The following is an 18,170-nucleotide window of genomic DNA, read 5'->3' as shown; positions in this document are numbered from 1 at the left end:
TGTATTTCATTAGTAAAGGAACAGACCTCACATAAACTAAACAGCATCATTCCCGTAAAGTTGTAGATACAGTTACCTCGCAATAAAAAAAGGTTTTAGCAGAGACTTGCTTCAACGAGGGAGGGATTGTACACAATGGCCAGAGCCAATGGCGGACGAGGTGCGCAAGGGTAGTTTCTCATGATTCGTTGTCCATCTCGGCTTGATTTCCATAACCAATCACCTCGGCACCGCACTGAAATCACCGGCCCAATGTAAGTCCGCAAATTATCTTCTTATTCATTGTGCTTCTGTAATCGTTGTGTGTACTCCTTGCGTATTTGTCGAGATATTTGAATGTTTTGAAAATACATTTGTACGGGAAAGCGCACGTGAATCTCGATGGCTCGTGCAAATTTATTCGGAATCACGAGAATTTAGGTCATTGTCTTTGTTTTCCCATGTTCTAGTAAGAACAACGAATGTGCCTTGTTGTTTTTGTTGATTGAGTGAATGGAGCTGTTTCTACGTTCTAGAGTACCATGTTTACTCTGTAGTGTTCAAAATGTGCCGCGATCTTGTCCCATGTCTGGTCGATCTCAATGAAATTGCTTGATAGTGACCGATTAGATCCAGTATCCCCGTTCAGTGTTAGATCCCATTGTACGAACTACGCATCATGGTGTAAAAATCAATTTGACAGCGAGTGGGCGAGTAGACACAAGGTAGACGTTGTTTGGGTATGTCCCTATTTCATAATATAAACATACCAGAATAGACTACTTCTAAATATCTTGGTAAAATACCATTCCTTTCGCCCTTTCATTGTTCCTGTTGGGGAAATTACCCCCAAACAGCCTAGATAATTTCCGCCTATCCTGGGTAGGCATGACTTTATGCTTCTGATGAATTATTGACATGATTTTTTTTTGTGGATTTTTATATGAATGATCAAATGTTTTATTATAAAATCACATTTTAATAGATAAATATACATATTGGCCAACATCTAAACCATGTGTTCAATGTAAATGTTAACCCGATACCTCTGTCAATAGGATAGCTTGATAGCCTCATGTTAGACTTGTCCTGCAAACTTCATAATAATTTTATTATTATTATTTTTTTTCATCACAGATTGCTAAATTGGGTTTTGAAGGTACTGTATTTACTAAATAAGTGGCATAAAAGATGGTGTGATCAAAGCATTGTCAGCAAATATTGTATACACCGTAGATAAACACTTTTATGGCTTTGTGGTGTCAATAAGCACAGTTTATGGCTTTGCAGTGTTCATGGTCAGTGTTTTACCAAAGGACCCCCAATCATAATCTTTGCTAGACTATCCTCTAGTCTCTGAAATGAACATATCTTACAGAAAAAACAAACAGTTGTTAAATTATCTTAATCATGTCAATAAAAAGGAGTCCAGAGACTTCATTTTCAGAAATAGTACTGTGGTAATCTAGACTTGCCAAACATTATAGACTTGCATGGGCTGTATTGGATATATTTGTATCAGGGTCTGTATGACCGACTAGGTCTTTGTAGGCTATATGACGTCCTGTAAAGTAATCAAATGATGTAGTATACTGTACGTTTTGATAATTACTTTAGAGTCTACAATGAGTAAATGATCATGTGGTCATTGATTGATGAAATAACAGACACCCATAACTGCTCTTGATGCACTGTAAGTACAACGGATATTATTATGTGTCCCTCCGGACGGACACATTTATTTTCTTTTTCTGTGTCCATTCTCTTTTTGTGTGTAGTGGACTCTCATTGGTCGGTTACCATGGTTAGTTTTATGGCACAGATGTGTTGTAATTATCAATTAGTTTTATGACCATTAAGCTGGACTAACATCTAGTCTCTAAATGAACATATCGTACATAAAAACACAGTTGTTCAGTTATCTTAATAAAAATATAATAAAAAGGAGCCCAGTGACTCTCTTCACTTTCAGAAATAGTACTGCAGTAATCTAGACTTGCCAAACATTATAGACTTGCATGGGCTGTATTTGATATATATTTGTATCAGGGTCTGTAAGACAGACTACTATTAAGCATGCTAAGTGTCTATTCTGTGTTGAGCAAATGAAAGGTTTACGATCCTTGTATTTGAGTCAAGGACATAATTGTAGTGAAACTGGAAAAAAGGAAGTCTTTTCGTTGACTTTCAGTAAAGCTGTTTGATCTTCAATAATCTGTTACTTGTTTTGTTAGGTAAGTGTTTGGATGATGCAATTTACATTTTTATAAATGAACTACAACCTTTATGTGAAATATTTATATCAAAAACAAATTTTTTTAGCATATTTTTTGTTGTTAAGTGTTTGGGTTGATCGAGAATAGAAACTGTGAAGGGTTGTAGATTGACAATTACATCTCATTTTTGTTGATGAGTGAATACAGAATATTTATGTCCTAATCAGAGCTCCAGATAAGCTGCGTATCTGCATAAAATACGCATCAGAAATGCAGAAATACACAGTAAAATAAAATTCAAGCTTATCAAATACGCAACAAACATTACAGATACGCTACAAAAATAAATCTTGTGTGTATCATCAAAATATTGTGAAGTAACCCTTCGATTCAATTAGCAAATCAGCAACTTATTTTGTAATTATAAACGGGCATTCCGTCAACCTTGCTAAACTCCACGATGACAGTTACATCATGATCATTTGCCATCACACTTTCTTGTGGAAGTATCGTGGTATTTTGAGTCCTATAAAGCTCTCAAACCCACACGACACCAGTTTGCAGGGACTAGATGAATAGTGTTTTTAAATATTTAACTTAATTAAATAAATACCCACATGTATAAAAACTAGTGGGTAACAGAAATTTGAATACCCTGATAGAATTACTGATACCCAATGATTTTAAAATGCATGGGTAAAATACCCACAACACCAAAAGCTGGTTTATCTGGCACAGATTGTATTGTATACAGGCCCATGTGCCATAGCTGGAATATTCCAGACTATCGTTAAACAAAATAATTCTGTTTCCTTTAACAAGATAATATGGTTGATCAGAAAGCCATGATTACTGAGCATTTTGTTATTGGTAGATAAATATTAAAGCATTATTGATAGTAATTAGACCCGTGAAGATCCAGGGTAGAATAGGTCTTCAGCAACATATGCTTGCTGTAAAAAGCGACTATGCTTGTCGTAAGAGGCGACTAACGCCTCGCAGGAAATATAAGGTCCTGAAAAGTAATGAAATGGTGTAGTGTACTGTAATGGATAATTTCTTAAATTACAGGAATTTTAAATTTCATGTCAAGAATTTGGTATGAGGAATACTATTGTGGGTTGTGGGCATATTTGGGATGCAATATATATTTCTTCATGCGTCCAATCTGTACGATTGTACGTACTGGATGCACATTTTCTGTGTCACGTCATACTGTGATAATGTTGATTCCTATGTTTGCCCAGACCCCATGTGGTCCAATGGAGCAGCTCCAAGTGCAGAACTCGTATGATGCAAGTCAGAACGGAGTGTCCGTAGTGCAGTCTCCCTTTCAGACCATCCAGTTCCCCTTGCAAGGGGGACAACTCCAGGCACAGCCACAGGTTTGTTCACAGTGCCTTAGCTATACACTTAGAAATCACATTTAATAAAAAATATACCATGTTGGGACGATTTTTATGCTAAATATACTTTCGCTTAAGTATACTGGGTAAACAGCAGGGAAATGATTAACATGCTTAATGAAATAACAATTAAGAGGTATTTTAGTATTGCTTTCAATGCAATAGTGTTGTAAAACTAAGCGTTAGAGCCTTCTCGAGCATCTTTATTGGTTACAATTGAAATACATGTCACCACTACAATGCTATATCATTGGTTGTAACTATAGGAATTGGGAAATTTTCAGTGTAGAAATTGGCACTAGTCCTGTAGTCCTTGTCAAATTGCCCAATAGTTAAGGTATCGTAAGAACTAGTAGAAATTTGCCATTTTTATTATATTTTTAAGGGTTTTGCTCTGTTATCATAAGGACTAGTGGACTAAAACAGTTAGTTTCTATCGCTGATTTTTGTAGTTTAAATTTGGGAATTTGTAGTAGCATTGGCTGCAGACTTGAAGCCGAATATGGGCCACTGCAGGTCCAGATTAACCCCTGAATGTAGCTGGAATACTACTGACTGCAAATACAGTCAAGTCTCGTTAATCCGACATCGTTGGTTGCACATGATTGTGTCGGATTAACGAGTATGTCGGATTAACGAAATTAAGTGATTTGTGATCGAAAATCGGACATCTTCACGATAGATAATAACCGTGTGTTTCCTCGTGTAAATGCAAGTGCTACTGTCTTAACAACTTGCTTCATCTACTTAAAATAGTCTGTCAGTGTTTTCTGTTTCTCACATTTTGAAGGCACATTTCTCAAAGTCCCCTGTTCGCTTGACGTCTAGGGCTGGTGGTTCTTCAGCATCAACATTGTCGAGGTGTAATTTCATTTGTTTCTTATAATAAAGCTTGAAATTCTTTATGATCCCGGCATCTAGTGTTAATTGTTAAGGTTAATCTCTGCAGCCGGTGCGTGTCAAAACACGGGGTTGTGTACTCGCGGGCAGATGACCACGGAGTACGCTGACCACTGTGTCGGATTAACGAGACTGATTAATGAGTGATTTCGGTAATTCGTTGCAAATTAGGTGTGTCGGAGTCGGAGTGCGAGAATGTCGGATTAACGGGACTAAATAGCGCTGAATCAATCGGTTCCCATCATTTGTGTCGGATAAAGCCGAGTGTCGGATTAACGAGTGTCGGATTAACGAGACTTGACTGTATTAACATTTTTTATTCTCCCCACTGATGTCTTGTTTGGGGTTTTCATGTTGTCGATCTTGTCTTACTTTACCATGGAACGAGATCTAATACACCATAATTGTCACAAAGTGTATCAGTGGTTCAGTACAACTCTTAGTTTGTCATAAGTAATTCCCATTGATAATGGAATACTGCTCTTTCACAGATAGAAAACTGGTCTGACTTCACATATCATATAGGGATTGTTTTATGCAGGAAGTTACATAGACCACACCAGAGGTCGATAGTCAGCAAATGGCAGTACAGAATTACCAACTTGGAATAACAAAGTCCCAATTTAGTCATGATAATGTTATGGCTTTGCTGAGGTGAATTGTATTTCATTGTCTGACAACAGGACATTTAAAGATGAAGCGCTTTGTTTTACATTAGTTCATTGAATGCAATGTTAAATACCCTTTAAGGTTAACTGAAAGAAAGAGCTATAAAATGTTAGATAAATCTCAATTTTGAACAAAATGAATAATTTTTTCCAATTTGTCATTGCCAAGGGTTTTGAATCCTAAATATCTGGTATTGTAGGAAAAACTAACCTGTGAAGATCCCGGGTAGAAAAGGGGCACAGCAACCTATGCTGGCCCCCAAAGGTGACTGACTATGCTTGTCGTAAGGGGCGACTTATGGGATCGGGTGGTCAGGCTTGCTGACTTGGTTGATGCATGTCATCGTATCCCAATTGCGTAGATTGACGCACATGATGTCAATCACTGGATTGTCTGGTCCAGACTTGATTATTTACATACCTCCGTCATATAGCTGGAATATTGCTGAGTGTGGCATTAAACAACAAACAAACAAAAAACAATTGCAACTTGATATTATAGGTATCCTGTTGCAAGTTAGGAACTAAGGTAAATCTCCCTACAGTGTAACCATGCAGCCCTGACCAAGTTGTGTAACAATCCAGACCTGACCATGTGTTATACAACCATCCAGCCCTGACCATGTTGTGTAACCATCCAGACCTGACCATGTGTTATACAACCATCCAGCCCTGACCATGTGTTATACAACCATCCAGCCCTGACCATGTGTTATACAACCATCCAGCCCTGACCATGTTGTGTAACCATCCAGACCTGGCCATGTGTTATACAACCATCCAGCCCTGACCATGTGTTGTGTAACCATGCAGCCCTGACCATGTGTTGTGTAACCATCCAGCCCTGACCATGTGTTATGTAACCATGCAGCCCTGACCATGTGTTGTGTTGTCAGCTGATCCAGCTTGGGCAGAATGGCCTCCTGCAAGGACAGTCCTTCATGCTGCAGACCCTGCCCCAGGGACAACATATACAGATTCAGGGCCAGTTCCCACAGACTATACAGCTTCAGGGACAGAATGGACAAATTCTGCAGCAGGTAAGAACCATTACATTAGAATATTTTATAAAATACTTAAAACAGTGAAATTGTGTTAGTCCCCACTCTGTTTATGAAACCCCACCCATATAAACAACTACTTGGAATAAATATACATACTACTCAAAACAAGTTAAGAGTACTCACTGTTGAAAGGCTGTGAGTTGCAATACCCATTAGGCATGACATAAACTGTAGTCATGCAAAAAGGTCTGTGTTCGTTATGTTCATTTGAGTAGTATGCATAAATACAGCTCACATAAGCCATGCTACAGCATTAGAAATTTGCACTAGTCCTATAGTCCTTCCCAAACTGCCCAATAGTTAAGGTATCCCAAGGACTACTAGAAATTTGCCATTTTTAAGGGTTTTGCTATATGTTGTTATAAGGACTAGTGGACTAAAACTGCTAGTTTCTAGACCCGTGAAGATTCCGGGGTAGAATAGGTCTTCAGCAACCCATGCTTGCTGTAAAAGGTGACTATGCTTGTCGTAAAAGGCGACTAGCGGGATCGGGTGGTCAGGCTCGCTGACTTGGTTGATGCATGTCATCGATCCCAAATTCGTGGATTGATGCTCATGATATTAATCACTGGATTGTCTGGTCCAGACTCGATTATTTACAGACCACCGTCATATAGCTGGAATTTTGTTGTGTGCAACAAACCAACCAACTAACCAACCGCTGATGATTGTTTCATGACCCGATTCAAACACAAACAGCCATGACACATTAACTATGGTCATATGAAAAGATTGGTGTTCTTTAACTTTTTAAGTAGTATGCATGAATACAACTCACATTAAGCCAGGGGGCGGTCGGGTGGCCTAGTGGTTAAAGCGTTGGCTCGTCAGGCCGAAGACCCGGGTTTGAATCCCGACATGGGTACAATGTGTGAAGCCCATTTCTGTTGTCCCACGCCGTGATATTGCTGGAATATTGCTAAAAGCGGCGTAAAACCATACTCACTCACTCACATTAAGCCATGATTGTGTTTCATGACCCGATTCCGGGCACCAACCCTCGTCTCCTCCTTCTCTTCAGCTGCCCCTGTATGCTGGAAACCAGGCCATGCCTCAGAACCAGCACCAGAACGTCTCGCAACCAGTACGTCCACCACACTCTGTCTCAAATAGTCACTTTCAAACATGTCATGTACAGTAAACTGGTATCCAAGCTGTGCGGTGCTCACAGGCTTGGACTGACTCTGTGCAGAGTTGCATCCCTTACCAGTGCCAGGATCTGCTGATATATTTCTGATCCTTCATTGGCCCAGACTACAATCTTTATTCTGTCATTTGTCTGCACCCCTGTGGGTTTCCTCTGTAATTAAACTCATAGGAGGCAGTATTAATGAAATACTTTTTATAGCAGTGTGTAAGCATGCTCATGGGAGGTTTTTCCACAAATGGTGATCTCATTTAAGGATACCGTATTCGACGTAATAAGCGCCCTGCTCTAATAAGCGCCCATGGCGATATTTGCTAATATATTCGCAAGTGAACAATCCCAATTAGAACCCCTTCCGATTGATCAATGTACACAAGATTGATTTATTCGCGTATAATACGCACTCGTGTGTTATATGCACCGTTAATTATGGGGAATTAAATTCTGGAAAAATATATCTGTCGTACATAAACATTTAAGGCTGTCAGCATAAACCACGAATGTTATCTTTCAACTCTGTTTTTTTCACCAAAATAATATTCTAATAAGAGCCCCCTATTTCTAATTTTGAGAGCACCCAGGGCGGTTATTTCGTCGATTACAGTAATTGTATTATATTCTATTGGTGCACCCCATCTTGAAAGATGACATGTTTTGACGAGCCAACAATTCATGGCCCTATATTCAGATTCAAGCCTGACTGATGATGCAAATGTTTGAGCACTGATGTAATTATTCATCTATAGCTATAACTGATATCTGGCGACTTGTTTTGGCATAAAACAGTTCAGGAAAATACAATTTTACCGTCGTTAAATTATTTCTTGCACCCAAATGGTAGATCAGCAAGTTGACCAAAGGGTATTTGGGTTAAGGGTTAAGTAATTATTGTTGACTCTTTTTATTTAAAAGAATTTACTGCAATATGTTTTGCGATTATGGACAAATCAACATAAAAACCAATGTGCTCACTGTTCATACTTCCATAAATGCAAAAAATATTGAAGTCAATTCTTAATTTGAATGTCAGACATTGCCATATTTGACAGCTGTCTATGCTATAAAGTCACCACACTTGAATAAGGCACTTTATTACCTACGAGGGCACACATATCGGGGTTCATATAAATTGTGTGTGCCCTAGAGTCACATCACGTCACTAGACAACATTGTATTGTTTCCATCATCCAGACGCCATTGTTGAATTCATTCGAATCTTATTGTGATGTGAGGTCGGAATGACAATAGAAATGACGTCCTTCATGTCCACATTTTGAACTAAAACCTCCTTTCTCCTTAAACAGAATCTCAGTAGTGTTCAGTACATTTTGAGTAAACCACATGAGACTCCGCTCTTCCATGGTGATGCTATGTGCTTCCAGGTATTTATTCAGCAGCCTCAGACACAGAATCAGGTTCTCGGGCAGTTCATCAATGCTCAGAACGGTCAGATACTGTGGCAGCAGCATGTAGCAGGGGCAGATAACTCTGCTCAGGCGCAACTCCAGTCACAAGGTAAGGAAATGGACTGTGCACATGCTGAATGACCTTGTCTTTGAATTTTGAGGCCTGTCTTGAAGATTCCTTGAATTTTCCTTCCAATCCCTGTTTCAAGTAGAAAACATCTTTCCATAACCAGTTGAAACAATGATTTAGAACTTTGCTTAAAGCATTTGTATATGATCTATTTATGGTCTATGGTGTAAATTCAATTCCGATGAACAACTGCTTGTGTTGTTTTGTGTTCAGTGGAATATGCCCAAATCTGTAGCAATTGGGATGCAGGGTCAAATTTTCTTTTTAAACTGAACTTGTCATCCTGCAGGGCAAGTAGATATTATTTTGTACTCGACCTGCAATATTTTCACTTGCCCTCATACATTTACCGTATTTTCTTGAGTATAGTGCGCACTTTTTTTCCAAAAAACACAGCTGTGTGGAAGGGGGTGCGCATTATACACGAATTATGAGTTTGGATGTTTTTTTCCCCCATGGAAAGACATTACCGTGAGCAAGAAACACCGGAAATACCATGTCAACAAATCCATACTGAAGTACGCAAAATAATCATGTAATTACACTGTCTGGCTATAAAAAGTGTTATTTGTATATCGGGACTTATGTTTGTAACTTATTTCATTAATTTTATTCAAAATTCCTTTTAATATTGTTTTTATTAATTTCGGCGAAATCGTGTGTGAAGCGATCGGAATATCGCACAACTCACCGTTATTAACAGCAACCATGGTCAGAATACCGCTATTGACGCCTTGAAACAAACTTTAGTTGACAGAGAATGGATACATATATCATAAATGACATACTTTGATTCGTTAAAAGTCATATTTGTTTTTGTTTGACGATTCTATGTCAACATGAAATTCTCGCTATCACGCGATCATGTGCGCGTGAGCCTTGACGGTGACTGGTCAGATTGGTTCCATGTAAAAAATAATACCCGGGAATAGCGATCAGCTGCTTCGCTTCGGGTTATTATTATTTTAAATATGTTTAGTAAAGGCTGCATATAATTAAGTAAATAATGGAATATATTATTCCTGATAAAAAAAATAGTTTCAGATACAATTGTTGCCGATCCTTGCATTAAAAATCCTATAAAGTTATATCATTGGGTGTGTCTTGACCGAATCACCGGTCGATTCCAAGAAAACGTGTGTACAGCTGATTGCTGTTTCCGGCTTAGTTTACGAGACAATACACAAGGTAATCTTAATCCCTGGATATAAAACAATGCCTAGCAGAACAATAAATACTATTTAATCGGTAAATAAACATGTCTGGTGATTTTTTTATCTCAAATTTCGAATTTGTACTGACAATGCTGACGAAGTTTCTCATCACCCGTTCGTTTGCCGGACTTCGCTGAAAGGGTACGGTGTAAATTTTTTCTGCGCATAATATTCAAATTTCTTCTTTTTTTCAAAATATTGAACCTGCTAGAGGGGGGTGCGCATTATATACGGGTGCGCACTTTACTCAAGAAAATACGGTAATAAAGTTTTATGATCTCAGTTAAAACTATAGAGTTGAAACTGTGTATGAGTGTTACCAGCATTTAGATCTGATAATAAACAAATTGAAAACGTCTTTTTGCCATAACTATTTGTCATCACTATTCGCACTCGTAAGTCTTTTCCTCTGATTTTAACTCACTTTAGATTTGTGTACCAAAATAAGGTTGGAGTTTCTTAAATTTATCAATACATAAGTCAGGTCAGTGACAGTCTCCTAGGGTCTTTTTTAGGGGTGGGCTACATTTTGGGGTTCATATGTGATTTCCAAAAGGACAGGACTGCCTCCGTGGTCTAGTGGTAGTGTGTCCACCCGGAGAACCGAAGATCCGTGGTGCGATCTGGCCGCGTCGTACCAGACGACATTAAAAGATGGTATTTGTTGTTACCCTGCCTCTGCATTAGGGGGCAAAAACAAGGACTGGTCGGCTCGGAGTCAGTTTGCTGTATCTGAGTGGGATGTTTATGTTAAAACTGCGGCATGGTATCTCAGTGGGCTAGCCCTATAAATCAGCATCAGTCCGAACTAGTACAAGCAGCCACACGTAACCTACGCATGTCAACCCACCCACATGCATGCACATCGCTATGTAAGTGTAATAATCTTTGACGTGACATTAAACCTAATTTCACCTCACCAGAATTTGCTGTGCAGAGTTACGTCCCTCTGATTGTGGGTTGGAATCCCGGTTCACCATTGTTCACCCTGATGCTCATGGGTTTCACCGAAGTGGTAAAGGTCTGAGACCTGCTTCACTTGGAGGTTTCCTCCCACATTAAGCTGACACGCCATGATATAACTGGAATACTGTTCAAAGTGACATTAAACCCAACTCACTCACTCTAAGGGGCGGTCGGGTAGCCTAGTGGTTAAAGCATTCGCTCGTCACGCCGAAGACCCGGGTTTGTAGCCCGACATGGGTACAATGCATGAAGCCCATTTCTAGTGTCCCCCGCTGTGATATTGCTGGAATATTGCTAAAAGCAGCGTAAAACCATACTCACTCACTCACTCACTCACTCCAAAAGAGGGGTGTTGAACCCCCTTGAACCCATGCCATGGGCTAGTATCTCACACGTGATGCGTCTCTCCCACAGGAGTGTACCAGGTAGCCTATCCGTCCACCCAAACTCCAGTGATGCCTGACGCCAATCAGGTGGTGAGTGCGCCACAGACCACAACACAGTCACCGTCGCCGATGCCTGTCACCAACAACGCCGACAATGGAAATGTTGTCATGGTAGGTAACTGGATCAATGAGATCCCCCGGGTCATTTCAGGCAGAACTCGCCTCGAAGTTTTGTTGCAAGAGGCTGTGGGTAGGAGTGACCCAATTATCTAAGGCACTACAATTCTCTGTGCAGGCAACTTTGAAATGATGTTGGGTTTAAATATTGTTTTCTCCCTGATTAAGTTTCTGGGTTTATCAGCACCGTGCTTGAAGGTTTCCCCAAAGCCCTAAGACCCGTGAAGATCCGGGGTAGAATAGGTCTTCAGCAACCCATGCTTGCTGGAAAAGGCGACTATGCTTGTCGCAAGAGGCGACTAACGGGATAGGGTGGTCAGGCTCGCTGACTTGGTTGAAGCATGTCATCGATCCCAATTGTGTGGATCGATGCTTATGATATTAATCACTGCATTGTCTGGTCCAGACTTGATTATTTACAGTCCGGCGTCATATAGCTGGAATATTGCCGAGTGTGGCGTAAAACAACAAACCAACCAACCTAAAGTCATAAACCTCCAAGACCAGTATGACAACTGGTTGACCGAGCAGAAGTAAACTTTGTGATGTGTCACTTGACTTTCATTGACTCATAGTCATAAAGAACATGCATCTTTTTGCTTTGTTACGGGGTGCAAGAGATTTATTATCCCATTTAGAAATCAATGTGCATCCTGGCATTCGTGTATTCTCCCATAGAGAAATTGATTTCCTTCCCAGGGGGGAATATGTGATATTTTATCAAAAATCACATGGACCAATCAGATGTCAGCATTCTGACATGGAGATAAGATAATCACTTTAGCAACTATTTCTTTGGGAAATTCCAAAAATGTGTTCTTGATTGCAGGTTGTTCCCGGTTCCACAAACACCCCCACCGTTCAAAGAGTCCCGCTCACCTGTCCAGAAATTGTTGATGATGATGAACCATTATATGTAAACGCAAAGCAGTATCATCGGATACTGAAACGCCGTCAAGCCCGTGCCAAGTTAGAGGCAGACGGCAAAATATCTAAAGAGAGACGGGTGAGAACGACTTTTGGTGAGACATAGGTTGATCTGCCCGATTCTTATATTGTGTATGTGCATGGTCGGTATGTATGTGTTAGCTCACCTGGTGTCTCACAGTCGGTTTGTGTGTGTGTGTGTTAGCTCACCTTGTCTCATGTTGTGTTCATCTGTCTGTTCATTGAACGGTTGCATTTTTGAAATTATAGGGTTGTAACCTGAGTCAGGAACATGGCCTCCAAGGCAGCCATATTGAACATATCATATCAGAGTTAATTTTCATCACAACTACAACAGCATTTTCATATCTTTTGTCAGGATGAATGTGATGTTGAAAGGATGTTTTTCTTATTACCTCTTATTACCTCGGACAAGTTTTTGAGGGAGGTGACCTGATATTTCACAAGTGAGGGAAAGAACATCAAACACAATCAGTCCGTCAGTTTTGAAACAGGAATTACCGTTAACACATATTGATCCTTTTGTAACAGAAGCCACTCCATCTTCTTTGATGGGCATTTCTTATAAGTTAATGGATTTTTTTCTTTATTTCACCTGACAATAGTTTTCACTTGTACTTTGTAAAAAGGGTTGTTTTAAGAAAAACTAAATCCTAAAATATTGGAAAAAACCTACTGAGACACAAATGATTGCTGTTATAAGATTCTGTTTACAAGTGTTATCTTTTTCTAGTTTTCATCTCGTCGCTATGTGTCTGAGATGCAGCATTAAATATTAATTTGCTTCTAGTTTAAGTCATTTCCGTGTCCAGCTCTGTTGCGCTGACTTTCTTTCTGTAACTTGGGGGGGGGGGGGGGGGGGTCTGGTAGCCTAGTGGTTAAAGTTGGTCACACCAAAGACCCGGGTTAGATTCCCGACATGGGTACAATGTGCGAAGCCAATTTCTGGTGTCCCCGCCATGATAATACTGGAATATTGCTAAAAGCGGCATAAAACCACTCTCACTCACTCACTCACTGTAACTATGGTAACCAAATGCAATGATAAGAAGTAAACATCAATGGGAAGATTTCTGCTAGTCTCACATAACAAGTGCTCTGTTCATGCTATTCAAGTTCACAAATGATAAATTTTTAATTTTTTTCTTTGTTTTACTTTATGTAGCACATAACCTTAATATGTTTACAGCACACCTGTCTAACCTGTTTTCCAAACTCATCGTATAAGACCAAAAAAAAGAAAACAAGCAAAATTTTTAAGGTCTATTTGCATTACCCCAATTGAATACATTTGACTCAAAATCATAAACAGAGTATTCATGACCAAGGGAGGTAACTCTCACTCACTCAGCCTCCAGCAAATTGGTCACAAACACACCTTCTTTCTTGTCAAAGTCACCATGGGCAATCCAGGATTTTTGAAAGGGAGGGGTCCGAAATATCTCTGGGAAATGGGAAACCTTCCCCCCCCCCCCCCCCACTGGATTCGCCTATGGTCGCCCTCAAGCAATACTACCATCTCTCCAAGCTGGGATTCCAGGTCAGTAGAGTAGCCTCCCCCGGTACCTCCTGTTATGGCGACCTAAGACCGGGTTGGTCTTGAAGTGCATCAAATCACATGAGCACCTTCATTAAAAACATGAAAAGATTTGGAAAATATCCGTTGACAACGATTTGGCGGTGCACATGCTTTGCAAATCCTGCAATCGACTGAACCAGATTTTGATTTCATTGCGCAATCTTAATTGGACTATGCATAGACTCGTTAGTCCAGCCAAAACCTAACTCCATAATACCAGCCTAGTTCGGTGAGGGTGGAAATTGGACTTTTATAGTCAGTTAACTCCCTTGCCTCAGGAAGATGTAAGCCTGTTGGTATAGGTGCACCAACCAAAATACAAGTATTTTGGTGTTTTTTACCTAATGCTAAAAGCGGCATAAAAGGTCACTTTCTCAATCTGCTCGTGTCTGATAGCTTGTTTTCATTGCTATGTTTATAAATTTGGGACTGGGAAAAAAGTATGTATTGGTTGTGGTGGTTTACTGTTGCATGTTAGACTTACAACTGTCTTAGCGCTGAGATTGCCTTGTCGAACTGGCCCTGATTCTTGTTCTTAGCATTTTTTAACACATTTTTTTACCATTCATTGAAATCAGTTTGATTTCTTGCATGTTTGCATTTTTTCTCTGCTGAGTCTCTTGGAAGTTGTCGGTTTTGTGTAGAGATGTTGTGATGTCTTGTGTTCTTGACGAAAACTGTAACATCAGAATCTGATGATCAGATCTACACGAAGCTGTTAAACTGTCGCCTTTACTTCATGAACATGTTTTCTTGTGTGTTTGTTGTTTAACGCCGCACTCAGCAATAGTCCAGCTGTATGGCGGTGGTCTGTAAATAATCGAGTCTGGATCAGATAATCCAGTGATTGATGTCATGAGCATCGATCACGCAATTGGAGTACGATGACATGCATCAACCAAGTCAGCAAGCCTAACCATCCTATCCCTTTAGTCGCCTTTAACAGCAAGCATTGGTTGCTGAAGACCTTTTCTACCCCGCTTGTTGAGGTATTGAAGTAATATGTGAAAAAGTTTGAATGACATCAGTTTAACATGGCACTAACATTGCACCATTGGTCCAGTTCTGTAACTTGATGTACAGAGTTGCTACCCTTAGGCATGCCAGAATCCTATGATCTAGGGTCTTAATCCTGGTTTGCCCTGTCAGCCCGATTCATTAAAGTGGTTACTTCATTTTGGGCTTATGGGGCGGTGGGGTAGCCAAGTGACTAAAACGTTCACACATCACGCCGAAGGCCCAGGTTCAATTTCCCACATTGGTCCAATGTGTGAAGCCTATTTCTGGTGTCCCCTGCTGTGATATTGCTGGAATATTGCTAAAAGGGGCATAAAGCCATACTCACTCACTCACTCACTCACTCACTCACTCACTCTCTCCCATCAAGCTGACACGCCCCAATGATAATGAAACATTGTTCAAAGAAGCATGAAGCAAAACTCACTTATTCGCTCACTTTGCACTTTAATGTGTAATTTGAACCAAAAAGATTACCGGATTCTTATAATTAGAAATGTTATGTATTCATCGTGTTCATGTAATAAGGAAAAAAATCAATGCAATACTTCCTCACTTGAAATACTATGACAGTTTTACCTCTTAGTATCGAGATTACCTATACAATTTTGATCTTCGTGTGAAAGAGAGGCTTTAGTTGTTTGAGTGTTTGTTAAGTTGACTATATAATTGACTTTTGTTCCAGAAATATCTTCACGAGTCACGACACCGACACGCATTGAATCGAGCGCGAGGAGAAGGAGGGAGGTTCCATTCAAAGGAAGAGGGGGGAGATGGTATCCTCATTAAAACAGTGAGTAACACGTTGTCAAAAACATTAATTGCAGATTATTTCCGGCACAATTTCAGTTCAAAATGTCAGACATCAGCACGTCAGGTCCAAAAATATTTACTGGCCAAACAGACCTTGTCATTTCACATGATGCGCCTTGACCTTTTGTGACATATGTAACTAGTTGTCAAGCTACACTCATATGCATGTTTTAATTTGGTAACAATTTATAATTTCAGGAGCCCGATTCCCCGCCATTTGATTTGAGTAGTGTTTATGAAGTGAAGACCGAGCGTCTGTCACCCATAGCAGTCACAGTTGCACAAGATGCATTCCAGCTGCCTGAAGGATGCTGATTACCTCCCTTGAACACAAGTTGTCTCCTCTTACCAGTGAGCTGTCTGCATCCAGACAATGTTGAAGGCACATTGTTGTATGCTGATTACCTCCCTTGAACACAAGTTGTCTCCCCTTACCAAGTGAGCTGACTGTATCCAGACAATGTTGAAGGCACATCGTTGTATGCTGATTACCTCCCTTGAACACAAGTTGTCTCCCCTTACCAGTGTTTCCAGACAATGGTCAAGGCACATTTTTGTAAGAAAGCGTACAACGTTATGGATACATTGTTGTGTTAGTGGTATTGAAGACCTTTACAGAAATGTATTATGATAAACAGCTAATGGCTGGAATGCAGTTTTTCACTGTTAAGGGATTAGTACTTTTAAATTTGTTAAAGATTCTTTAATATTATGTTCTAAATGTTCTCACAACAGATTCAGCAGCTGTTAATAAGAGAAAGAAACAGGTTGACATTCTTGTATAAGTTTTTAATAGTTTCTTGCTTATTTTTTCTTTTAGTGTGTACCTTTACAATCAAAAAATGTCCTTGAGACAGAAATTGATAGGTTAAGATCTGTTTGTCAGTGCACCCTGGGTAGAAGACTTCTTTGGCCAGGCAGGTGATGTAAGATGCAACCCCACATGCTGTATCATTAAAGTAGAGGTGAGGTGGTCCAATGGTTAAAGCATTCGCTTGTCAGACCAGGGTTTGAATCCAATATGGTACAATATATGAAACCCATTTCTGGAGTCTCCCAGCATGTTGCCTGAAGTGGCATAAAACCTCACTCACTCATCATGGGGAGCAAGTGGTCCAGGTTGCAGGCATGATCTTCTGTTTGGTGTTTAAATCATGGATTTGTCCCGAACAGCGTTCAGGCCATGCCATATCTCAATCTCATTAAAATCAGATCTTTGTTCTCGCTTCCGCTAAACAAAGATCTGAGGACATCCCATTACGGGTCATGTCAGGCCGACCTTGCGCGAACTTTGACTGACCAATGGAATGACCAATCAGAAGGCAGCTTTCTCGTGCTTTACGGCACAAATTTCAAATTGGCGACTACGCTTCGAAACATATTTTGACAAATTCTCGATTACAAATTTTAAAACCCAAACAAAAAAACATTCTTGAATGGCTAATAGATGGTCGAAAGTTTTCGAGATTGCATGATTAGAAATCACATTCCGACTGTCACTTTCATAATCTGGTAAGCAACATACTGATTGGTCAGATGAAAGGTCGTTCTGACGTGACCCCTAATGGGATGTCCTCAGATCTTTGGTTAGCGGTAGCGAGAACTAAGGTCTGATTTTAATGAGATTGTGCCATATATGGGTTTGTGGATTTCCAAATTTGTAAATTTTGGCAATCTGCATCCATCTGTACCACATGTTCACCACAAGGTAGGGCTGTAATACTTTCCAATGGTAGACCCAGCACCAACATTTTCACAAAATCTCATGAAGCGAAATGCATTTAATCTATTGAATCGGAAAACAAGTAATCGATTTCCTGTGGCCTTGGTATTGGGTAGCGTTCAATACTTTAACTCAACGAACGGCTGATGCTAAACATAACACAGGAAACTCTTTCTGGCTGGAGACATGGCAACATTCAGCTGGTATCGGGGATACAGACTGCATACTTTTCGAGGTGTTGCCATGATACATGGAACTGGGACTCTGAGTTTGACAGAAGCCATTTTGTCCTTTAGCATATCCTATGTAACATGATTACCAAATGGGGGAAAATCCAGTATTGTACTTTATGATCAGACTTTTTGTTTTGTTTAGTACATAAAAAATTTGGAGGGAAAGCTGTTGGGATTGTGCACAGGAAGTGGTACGGT

The 18,170-nt window shown here is 39.9% G+C and overlaps 1 protein-coding gene across 2 annotated transcripts; it reads left to right on the top strand.

Moving 5' to 3' along the window:
- The first annotated feature begins 137 nt into the window (after nucleotides 1-137).
- On the top strand, nucleotides 138-17,322 carry LOC124148788 (nuclear transcription factor Y subunit alpha-like). 2 transcript variants are annotated; one of them, XM_046520078.2, is made up of 9 exons: nucleotides 138-254; nucleotides 3,443-3,580; nucleotides 6,066-6,209; nucleotides 7,255-7,317; nucleotides 8,763-8,895; nucleotides 11,511-11,653; nucleotides 12,489-12,681; nucleotides 15,889-15,996; nucleotides 16,215-17,322. In XM_046520078.2, the coding sequence occupies exons 2-8, from the start codon at nucleotides 3,458-3,460 to the stop codon at nucleotides 15,990-15,992; spliced, it is 903 nt and encodes a 300-aa protein (XP_046376034.1). In that variant the 5' UTR covers nucleotides 138-254; nucleotides 3,443-3,457; the 3' UTR covers nucleotides 15,993-15,996; nucleotides 16,215-17,322. The 2 variants fall into 2 exon arrangements, with proteins under 2 accessions (XP_046376034.1, XP_046376033.1); XM_046520077.2 differs by having other exon boundaries at nucleotides 139-254; nucleotides 12,489-12,665; nucleotides 16,215-17,321.
- The last annotated feature ends 848 nt before the right edge of the window (nucleotides 17,323-18,170 follow it).

This window comes from Haliotis rufescens, unplaced genomic scaffold (assembly GCF_023055435.1).
Source record: "Haliotis rufescens isolate VD_foot unplaced genomic scaffold, xgHalRufe1.0.p SCAF_6, whole genome shotgun sequence".
In the NCBI taxonomy this organism is placed as follows: domain Eukaryota; kingdom Metazoa; phylum Mollusca; class Gastropoda; order Lepetellida; family Haliotidae; genus Haliotis; species Haliotis rufescens.
The sequence above is the reverse complement of the archived record's forward strand: the minus strand, read 5'-3'. Positions and strand labels throughout refer to the sequence as shown.

What these genes read in the sequence shown, in the direction of transcription:
- LOC124148788 (XM_046520077.2), top strand. Translation starts at nt 3,458, where the DNA reads ATGGAGCAGCTCCAAGTGCAGAACTCGTATGATGCAAGTCAGAACGGA. An exon ending in ACAATGGAAATGTTGTCATG is followed by an intron (nt 11,654 to 12,488) that starts GTAGGTAACTGG and finishes TCTTGATTGCAG; the next exon opens with GTTGTTCCCGGTTCCACAAA. An exon ending in ATGGTATCCTCATTAAAACA is followed by an intron (nt 15,997 to 16,214) that starts GTGAGTAACACG and finishes TTATAATTTCAG; the next exon opens with GAGCCCGATTCCCCGCCATT.